The 10,114-nt window shown below is 44.4% G+C and overlaps 1 protein-coding gene across 1 annotated transcript; it reads right to left on the reverse strand.

Annotated features, from left to right (window-relative positions):
* Positions 1–656: 656 nt before the first annotated feature.
* On the reverse strand, positions 657–8,923 carry CLN5 (CLN5 intracellular trafficking protein). The gene is made up of 4 exons (XM_080363853.1): positions 8,808–8,923; positions 6,735–6,900; positions 5,409–5,634; positions 657–2,285 (listed from the first exon to the last, which is right to left on the reverse strand). The coding sequence occupies exons 1-4, from the start codon at positions 8,915–8,917 to the stop codon at positions 1,774–1,776; spliced, it is 1,014 nt and encodes a 337-aa protein (XP_080219979.1). The 5' UTR covers positions 8,918–8,923; the 3' UTR covers positions 657–1,773.
* Between the last annotated feature and the right edge of the window lie 1,191 nt (positions 8,924–10,114).

Below are 10,114 nucleotides of genomic sequence, written 5' to 3' on the forward strand. Positions count from 1 at the left end.
AACCATGACAATACATTTGACCACAGCCATGAAAAGCTATCACTACTTTCATATAGACATCAATTGGTTTTGATCAAGTTCTTTAATATGAAGGTTTTTACTTCTGTAACCAGTCAGCTATATCAAGTTGTCATTGTATAATTTCTCTAGATATTACAAGTCCACAAACACCCATTTCTTCATTAGGAGTTGCACGAGGCAGCTTTGATGTGCAGGACTCAGCTACCGTTGCCTGTGTATTTCAAGATTTGCCATTTTCAGCTCTCCAGGGCTTTCACATACCCCAGCTATTTGCGGAAAAGAATGACTTTGGTGTCTCAGCTCCCTAGGTCCTGTATGAAGACCAAGCAGTGCTGTACAGTGAAGGAACAGCACTGTAAGGCTGAGCAGAGACTGACTAGGAGAGAGCACAATCCTCCCCAATATGGCATCTGCTTCAGGCTCCAAAAGGTCTCCTTAGTTGTATCAATGCTACAATGCTTTTTAGCAAATGCTAGAGAAGAAGCTTTTGGGGCTTCTACTGGCTTGGCTGCATGATCCTATTTCCCCTTCAGAGCTTGGGACACTGGTTTTGAGGTTGAGGCTTTTTCCTGAAAGGAAATGCTGAGGGGTTCAAAGTCATAAAAACACGTATCGACAAGAATGCACCTTCTGTAGACAGGCTTGTGGCTCCCCTTTATCTTTCCTAGTGCCTCCTGGATAACCTTCTTGGTGGGTCATCTAAAGCTTTGCTGGTTAAAGTGCAGGCTTGTGACTTTGGCTGCAAAGAATCTTTCAAGCTGAGGTAGAAGATGAAGTTTCATGTAACAGTGGAACTAATTAGCAGCTTTCCCCTGCAGAACACTGGTGTGCTCATCACACTAGGCATAGCGAGGAACAGGACCCAAATACACCAGAGCATCACTGCCAGTAAGAGGCTGCACATACTTTTTATAGGCAAATCTATGACATTTACTTATTTTTAACTGACTTTGACACACCACAAACATCATTGCTGCTTTCATTTTAAGGATTCCATACTTTTTAAAGAAGTGTAAAAGGAATATAAACACTACTTCTATGCCTCAAATAGACTTTAAGACAGGAGGCTGCTAGAACACTTCAGTTATGCATCAATGTTGACATTGAAACAGGCTCTTTGCCTTCTCTCTGTGCTAGAAAACTCCAACACAAATCTCAGGAAGAGCCATCTGTATTGTGTTTATAGTGCAGGTGAAGGAAGCAAAGTGGTGACAAGATATCCCTCCTGCCATCTTTTAATAGATTCACTGTCCCTTCCCACCCTGCTGCACACCTGCTTCGTGAACCAGAGAGCAGATCATAGGCTTCAGGTGAACAACTGAAATACAGAAACACCAAACTAAGGCACACGTTACAGGAAATTACATTTCTAGGCACTCAGGTTTGTTAGCTCCAGCACATGGAGCACATGGTCAGTCAGACCAGAAGGTCCTTGTAAGACTTGTGTCCCATCTCTGTTGGTGGCCACGTGCTACCTGTAGAGTTGAGCCAAGAGGAGCCATGTCAGCCAAGCAGCAGGTGTCCATGGTTACACAGAAGCTGGCCAAGGCAGAGATGCTTTAATGTTCATGAACATATCACACAAGTACAAAGAAAAAAGGCATTGTCTTCCATGTGGTCTAGCAAAGCCTTCCCAAGGCCACTTTGACAGTCAGCCATGAAACATACAACACTTACATACCTTCATGGTTGCAATCCAAAATCCTTTAGGATAACCTGGTATAAGGGCAAGTTTGGTTCTTTAGTAAGCAATTACACATCAAAGGACATTTTGCTTCCAACAGGTAAAGGGACCTCTTCATAAATTATTTTGAGATAAGGGTACTTCATAGGTAAAAACCAGTATTCCAAGTTGTAGAAGAGGTAAAACTGGCCATTCAAGATGACACGATCAATTATTTTTAAAAGATCCACAAAAAACTCTCCAACTGTCCGGTGAGGTTTGAATGGATAGTAAAAGTCTCTTATAGCTCCTGCCAATGTCTTGTTTCCTAGCGATCCAAAAATAGATGTTTCATTTCCCAAATAAACAGGTTCTCCACTGAATAAAATTATGCTGGTATAGTTTGTTTGTATCTTCCTAAATACAGCTCCTAAGTCAGCCAGCTTCTGGTATGTTCTCTGTATAAATTTAGAGCATTCGTAAGAGTCAAACCATACTGTTGACTGGTTGTCAGGACTTGCTTGAACTTTCCAGGTCTCATAGTAAATCCCAGTCTCATTGTCATATTTCACCCATTTTGCCATTTCATTAAACATGGTTCCTGTAAGAGATAAAAACATGTATTACAGAGACAAGGTAATAAACATGACTCAAAATATTTTCCATCTATTTCGAGGTTTGACTCCCTCCCCTGCAAAAGTTTACCTAGAACTCACCCAGCCATATAAAGACACAAGACTCACATTGGAGGGAGAAGTGATACCCCACTAAATAAACTACGTTTACACCTAAGTTATTTAAATTCTATTTCCCTTTTCTGTCCCATTTCCTGCTACTGTGCCAGAACATCCAAACATCAGAGAACCATGACACTTCTCATTTTGTTTTATTCACGTAGACAAACAGGGCAGGTAGTACAGTCTACAAGAGACGTTGATAATGTGCTCACCAGTGCAAAAGTTGTTTCTGCAATTCCTCCAGTTTTAACTAAATTCAGCAATTCAGGGCAGAAGTTTTCATATCTTTCCATGACAGAAAACTGTGTAACCTTAGACTGAGACACCTCAGCAGCTCCTCAGCCAACAAAGTTGAACTAAGCCAAATGATATGAGTTGGATGTGAAAACCAGTAAACTTAAACACCTTGTGGAATATTTTTTTGTTAGAATACGTTTGGAGTGGTTTGGTGATTTCACAGCTGGAATGAGGAAGACACCTCTAACTCAGCTCAGACCTCCAGTAGCTCCTTACATGTGATGCATCTGCCTCCCCAAAACTGAGCTGAAGCACAGCACTGCACCTCAGCCTAGCCTTTCCCTCCCTCTCAGGGCACAGAGTACAACCATCTATGACTCAGATCCCTCCAGCACCTCACATTCGCAGCACGGCCAAATTTTGCAGATTATTTTTGTGCGCTAAATCAAATGCAGTCTGATGACAGCTTGCAATCGTGACAGCGTTCCAAGCCATGACCTCTCTTCAGCTGCAAGTGTGACTGCTGGGGGTACAGTAACTGCGCTTGGTAGCTGCTGAAAGACAGGCAAGACTGTTATAAAGTCGAGAAACCGAGGTGACAGCCATTGCACAGAACTGTGTCACCAACACCGCCCTGCACACAACAACCAGCCTCTCACATCACGTCTGAATTCACTGCAATGTTGTGTTCCTGCAGGCCAATGCAGAGCACTGCGTGCCACACGCACCTCCCTCCAAAACAAGATGCAAAGGTTGGATTGCTGGGTCCCCTCTTCATCAGAGAGTAAATATATCTCACGCTTACCCTAAGGTACGACATGCATGAAAAGCTACTACCTTGGAGTAACCAGAGCTCTGCACTTCCACCTTCTAGGCTACTCCATTGTAACTGCTCTTTGCTCCACACTTAAGAGCTTTTGGGCTTCACAGTACACATAAAAAAAATTCTGTTTAGTGAAAGTGTGTTGGATACTTTCCTTTTTAATTGCCCATTACTTTAACCAAACAGCAAGTCATTTAATCTGTATCAAGAACTCTACTTACTATACACTGTAGATGGGCTTGAAGCTCCTTTCTCTCATCTCTAATTCCTACCAGATTAGCTTTCTAGTGTGTATTCTGCAAGGCATGTTATTGAAAAGGATTCACCTCTCCTAGCAAGACCAAGATGGACTTAGTATGAAGTTCTGGCCTTAACCTCTTAAATTAAACAAAGATATAACAGGTTAATCCATGGCTTCATTATAATCTGTTGGAAGATGCCTAAACAGTGAAAAATCAGATTTGGCTATTCTTGCCCTATTTCCACAAAATAAACATACCCCTAAGTAACACTGACCTGGCTGATGGGCTTTAAAAGAAAATTAGAATGCTTCAGTGTGGTCTCTGACACTGCTGACAAACAGGATCTCACAAAAAGGGTCCAGCTGTTGAAGCCCTCTCCCAAGAGATGGGATGCTTTTGCCTGCTCTCTGAAGGAAGCAAGTTTGGCTTGTGGTGCTGCTGTCTATCTGTGCTTGCATCCACTCATCCCCTTCCACAGTAGCTCTCAGATTCCTAGTCAAATTCAGACAATTCAAAACTCTCAGAGACGCTACCTTCCTAAAAGTTTTGTGGAAACATGAAGCAACAGGGACAAGGAGGACCGTAACATCACCACCACAAGACACCAGCATAGCCATACCCTTCTGAGGCATCACATAACCCACACGGGCAGGAAGCATTACAAGTTTCACAGCTGTATGAAAATATTTAACTTGGTATTCATACGAAAGAATCCAACTATACTGGGCATGAAAGACTTTGGTCATGAGCTACAAACTCACAGGAAAGCAGCTCCGCTTATTTCACCGCTTAAAGAACAGTCTAGTATTTCCTAGCACTGCTGGATCTAGAGACTGAGTCCAGCAAAGCTGCTAAAGGTAGAAGTGGGCAAACATAAAGAACCACACTGGCTGTAATCTGACTCTTCACTGGGCCCTGTACACTGTGCTAATTTAGGAGAACAAGTGGTTTTGTTCACGAAAAATGCAACTCTCCAGGTCCTCAGGGGACTTTGCTTGTAAGTCATTCACTATATGACTACAGTAACCACCCAGATTTATTTAAATGACCTTTTTATTCGAGAATTTGGGGATTCATTATATACCAGAAAGCTATTTTGGTCACCACTGACATATTCAGAGGTGTAAATTCTGGTTTTGTTCTACGACATATGACAGAGGCCTATTATTGGGGACATTTGCACAGTTTTTATGACCCATAATGGAACAGATGGAAACTGAGGGGGTTTTTTGTTTGTTTGTTTGAGACTATTTCTAAATATCCCCTATTTGTTTGCTCAGTAAGGTACACATTTTCACCAGCTTTTCTATCTCAGCAGTCAGTCATCTGCCACCTCACAATAGAAGGCTTTGTTTTGGTGAAGCTATGTCAAAAGAGCCCATAATGGTTCTATATCAGCTGGTTTTGCTATTTTTACACTCAAGAGACTCAAGTGTTTTTTTACAGCAACACCAAATTATTCTCATAGAACAACTCTTCAGTGTGAGTTGTTCAAAAGGCAGCAACCTCATACCACTTTCTGTATTAAAAGTGCAGAGACAGTATTTCAGTTTGAAATTAGCATCAGTGACTATGTTGCAGATGATAGCCTACAAAACATAAATTAAAATATGCTGCTTTATACGAAGACAAGGCTGACTAAATATTTTACTATATTAGCACCATCCAAAGCATCTGAAATCTACCTGATATTGTGGTCACGAGAACTAAAGTTCCGTTTTCCTTCCAGTGCGCATCATCTATTCCTTCATAAAAGCAGGCAGCTCCCTGGTTACACCAGAATGGTGCGTCCATGCCAGGCCGGAGATGTGGAAATGTGCAGTTCCCAAGCTGGAAGAGCTCATACCACTCCATCGTGTAGTTTTTGCCTGTTAGAGAGCTCTTGAAACCCACAGCATCGTGCATAATTTTCTGGAAAAGCAAACAAAAAAAAGCCCCAAAAGCCAAAATTTTAACATAAAACCAACTCCAGCTTGACCCGTACAGAAGCTAAGATGCTTGGGAGCTGTAGTGTAATATGGTGAGAAGTGGGGAAAGGGTTCCTATAACATCTTGGATTCAGTAGCATCAATGCACAACATACATGGTTATATCACATATATACTTTTACCACAGAGACACGCTGTCTCAGTGCTTGTTTATCCATCCATTGTAAATTTGTTATTTGGAGGCAGATGCTCAGTGGGAGCTCATCATCAAAACTCAAGCTTACTTTTGAATCCTCAACCTCACAGGGGTACGAAAGAAATAAAGAACACAACAGAGCTACCAAAACCAGATGCTACAAATGAAAGTCACAAAAGGAATGAGATTAACGTTTATTTTAAAACCTGTAAATACATAAATTCAAGTTTAGTTTAACAACTAATATAATGATATTTGAAGCTATTTCCATTTATGACTCTGTGTGCTTGGTTTTGATGTTGCTATTTCATGTTCACTAGTATTTATTTGTTAGGGATCATGCTTCAAAGCTGAATTATGGTACTTCTAAAGCTAAAAATGTCATCAAAGCTGTGATTTTTTTCATATTTGCATGACTCCATGAATTCAGACTTTAATTAAATACTGATCACAACACCCAAGACAGAACCATAAAAGCAACCAGTCATTCTGACAAGCTATTAATATTATAGCTGTCCACCAAGCAAGCACTTCATCTGACATAAGGGGACAGATAAATGTATTCTCCTGATCCAGTGCTAGCACACAAAAAAAGACACCTAAAATGTTAATTGTATGTATACAAAACATTCTCAATATGCAGCTCTGTGGGGGAACACATGCAAACCCAGTGACAGCGTCAGTCACGCTCTTTTCTTTAGCTGAGCTGAACTCTGTATGAAACTCACTGCTCTTTGGGTATCTTTCCTATAGACAGCCTAGCCTGTGTGCTCCAATACTCTTCCATACAAGTGTATCCCAACCTTACAGCTCCCGCTATTGACACTTGCAGTTGAATTCAGCTGGGTTTGCCACTCTAACTTTGTTAAACAAAAACACCACCTTACCAAATGTCCTAATAGGTCCCCATATTTGAACTCCCATACTGGAGTCTGTAATCGATACACTTCAATGACATCCTCCTCTTTCATAACTGGAATGGCAGAGCCAGTGGGACAGAAGGTGTAACGAGCTTGGCAGTACGGATCAGGTTTTGGACGGTAATCAAAGCGCCTGTGTTGAGAAAGAAAAGCACACAGAATGATAAGCACAGCTTCACAGCTGAAGTAACTGCGTCATGGCTTCCCAAAGGCCTGACTGGGGAAGCTCAAGCACGCAGCTACTCCCAAAGACAGATTCTGCGATCCAGATGCTGCAACACTTGGAGCACACAAGTTCATAAGGCTGCTGAGGTGCATGCCTGCAGAAACAGGACTTAAGACTTGCAAAGGCAAATCATGTTGTACATAGTGCTGGCAGCTAAGAAGTGGACATGATACAGATTACAAAGGGTGACTTATACTCAAAAAGTCAGAGACACATAGAGGATGGTTTGAGATCTGCCTCAAAAACATTCTCCTAACAGTTTGTCTACGCAGGGACTGACCAGTTTGCTTTGGGAAACTACCCTATAGTAAGAGGTCCCCAGATGGAGCTATTTTTACTGCACAATTTTGCCAATATCAGAAAGACATATTCTGTTCCTCTATGCTCATTTAGATAAAGAGGCCTAAGAAGCTACCATCACTGCTTCCATTCAGCATTCCTATTAAACCTCAAGAACTAAAGACTGAATCTGGTTACATATCACACTATATACAAACAGCAAAAAAACCCCACTTTCTGGTAATTCTTCCTTTCCCAATTGCCTTCAAATTCACTTGCTGTATTTCACTTAAAACAAGGTTCCTATATTCCTATTACCAAGACAGATCAGAGCACAGAGCTTGCCCAGGTCACAGCCTGAGAGTCCAGCACACTCAGTTGCCCAGGGCTACTGAACGGCACAAATACCCCAGCCATGAGATGACTCAAAGACATGAGACTTTCTGAGCCATAGCAAGGCCATTAGCCCTGCTGAGACACCACGGATTTTCCCTGTGGACTTCTTCTCCAGGCTTGATGGGTAATTCAGCATGACCGCCCTCATTTTGTCCAGGAAAAGAAAAAAAGGAACACACAGCTAAAAAACAAAGACTTGTGCCAGCCACACATTTAAGTCCTGCTTTTAGATTGCACACCTCAAATTTTCAATTTGCTTTTCCACTGTACTTGGCATCTGACAAGAAGGTAACGAGCAAGCATGTTAAAAAACATTAAAATACCACAGTTCTGAGTGTCTCACACTGACAGGCTTGTACTACTTTGACCATCTTGAGACCCAGCCTTTCAACTCCTGAACTTGCTGGAGAACCCCAGTGCCTTGTGACTGCAAGATCAGCTCCTTCAGGCATCACCTGATACAAACTGAACTGCTAGAAATTACACAACAGGCTTGCAAAACTTCAGGCGTGCATTAGAGAGCAGTTCAAACTACAACGCCTCACTTTACAAACAGCAAGGCCACACAAAAGACACACAGAAGCTTAACACTTCTCCTGAAGAGCCTTATTTCCTCAGCATAGCCATAGCTGGAGCCACTTACTTCAATAAAATGAAATAACGTGCATTGTTCTGCTTTCCCCAGCAGCACCCCAGGTCTCTTCCTGGAGCCAAGACAGCTCCGGAGCCGCGAACTGGATTTTATATAATGTTGTTTACCGTGAACACGAAGTAAAGTCAAATTTAAAAAATAAAATAAATGGTAGCCTGACTTCCTCATCGCATCTTGTGGCTAAAACAGGCATTGCAGGTGCATTTTTAAAGCAGGGGCAGGCAGCCCGGGGGCGGCCGTCTCGCTGCTGACAGACCGAGCGCAGCTGGGAGCCAGGGACGGGACACCCGTTCCCTTACACCTGTGAGCTGAACAGACGAAAAACACCTCCGTGATTAAAAAGGGGAAACTATTCACGACCTTTGTAGCAAAAAAATTACATAAACAAAGCAAACGGAAAGCCGAGGAGGCGGGCGGTCCGGCGCAGGCCCGTGCTTGTCCCCCCGCCCCGGCCGCCGGGCCCCGTCCCCGCCTCCGCCTCACTCACCTGTAGGGCACCGGCCACCGCCAGGAGCGGAGCCCCTCCGAGAAACACGGCGCACAAGCCGCCGCCAGCGCCAGCAGCAGCAGGAGGCGGCAGCGGCGGGCGGCACCCATGGCGGCGCGGCCTGCAGGGCTGCGGGCCGGGCCCCGGCGGTGCCGGCAGGCGGGAGAGCGGCAGGGCGTAGGGAGATGGGGCGGGAAGGAGCCGCCCCCGCGCCCGCCCACCCGGCCGGGGCGGCTGGTGGTGCCCGCGGAGGGCCCGGGCGGCAGGCCGTGGGACGGGAGGGTGGCACCGCGCTACGGGACACAGTGCAGGTTGTTTTCCTTCGCTGGAGGAAAACCAACCGTGTGTTGAACCACCCCTTAAAAACGTCTCTTAGAATCATAGAATAGTTTGGGCTGGAAGGGGCCTTCAAAGGTCATCTAGTCCAACTCACTGCCATGAGCCGGGACATCTTGAACTAGATCAGGTTGCTCAGAGCTCCGTCCAGCCTGGCCTGGAATGTCTCCAGGGATGTGGCATCTACCACCTCTCTGGGCAACCTGGGCCAGTGTTTCACCACCCTCACTGCAAAAAATTTCTTCCTCATGTCTAGTCTGAATCTCCCCTCTCTGAGTTTAAAACAATTACCCCTTGTCCTGTCGCAACAGGCCCTGTTAAAAGTCTCTCCCCATCTTTCTTACAGGCCCTTTTAGGTACTGAAAGGCCACAATAATGTCTCCCCAGAGCCTTCTCTAGGCTGAGCAACCCCAAGTTTCTCAGTCTGTCCCCACAGTAGAGCTGTTCCAGCCCTCTGACCATCTTGGTGGCCTCCTCTGGCCCCTCTCCAACAGGTCCATGTCTTTCCTGTGCTGAGGGCTCCAGAGCTGGATGCAGGACTCCAGGTGGGGTCTCACTAGAGCAGAGGGGCAGAATCACCTCCCTTGACCTCCTGGTCACACTCCTTTTGATGCAGCCCAGGATACAATCGGCCTTCTGGGCTGAACCTGATTGAACTACAATTTCAGTTTTCTGGAGATCCAGACAACTATGCATTCTCGTCATTTAGCTAATGTACTTTTTAACAGCCTAGTATGTTGTTTCAAGCATTGCTTTGAAGCTGACTTAAAACACACATCAAATGCCCATCCTTAAAACCAGAATCCACCAAGAGGGATGACCTCTGGGCCTGGACCCAGCACAACAGGATGAGGCCTCACCAAACTGCTGCAATAAACCGCACAGGCCTGAGCCTCTTCTGGCTGCCCAAAAGTCTTGTCTGAAGCCTTTCAGGGCTTCAAGCTGAGTTTGTATACTCATCACCCATTTCA

The sequence above is a fragment of the Nesoenas mayeri genome (genome assembly GCF_963082525.1).
Source record: "Nesoenas mayeri genome assembly, chromosome: 1".
Lineage (NCBI taxonomy): Eukaryota > Metazoa > Chordata > Aves > Columbiformes > Columbidae > Nesoenas > Nesoenas mayeri.

Bases quoted from the DNA above. Each gene is read 5' to 3' on its own strand.
- CLN5 (XM_080363853.1), bottom strand. From the start codon at position 8,917: ATGGGTGCCGCCCGCCGCTGCCGCCTCCTGCTGCTGCTGGCGCTGGCG. The intron at 6,901-8,807 runs GTGAGTGAGGCG...TTCTCAACACAG, and splicing joins CGGTGGCCGGTGCCCTACAG to GCGCTTTGATTACCGTCCAA. The intron at 5,635-6,734 runs GTAAGGTGGTGT...TTGCTTTTCCAG, and splicing joins GGGACCTATTAGGACATTTG to AAAATTATGCACGATGCTGT.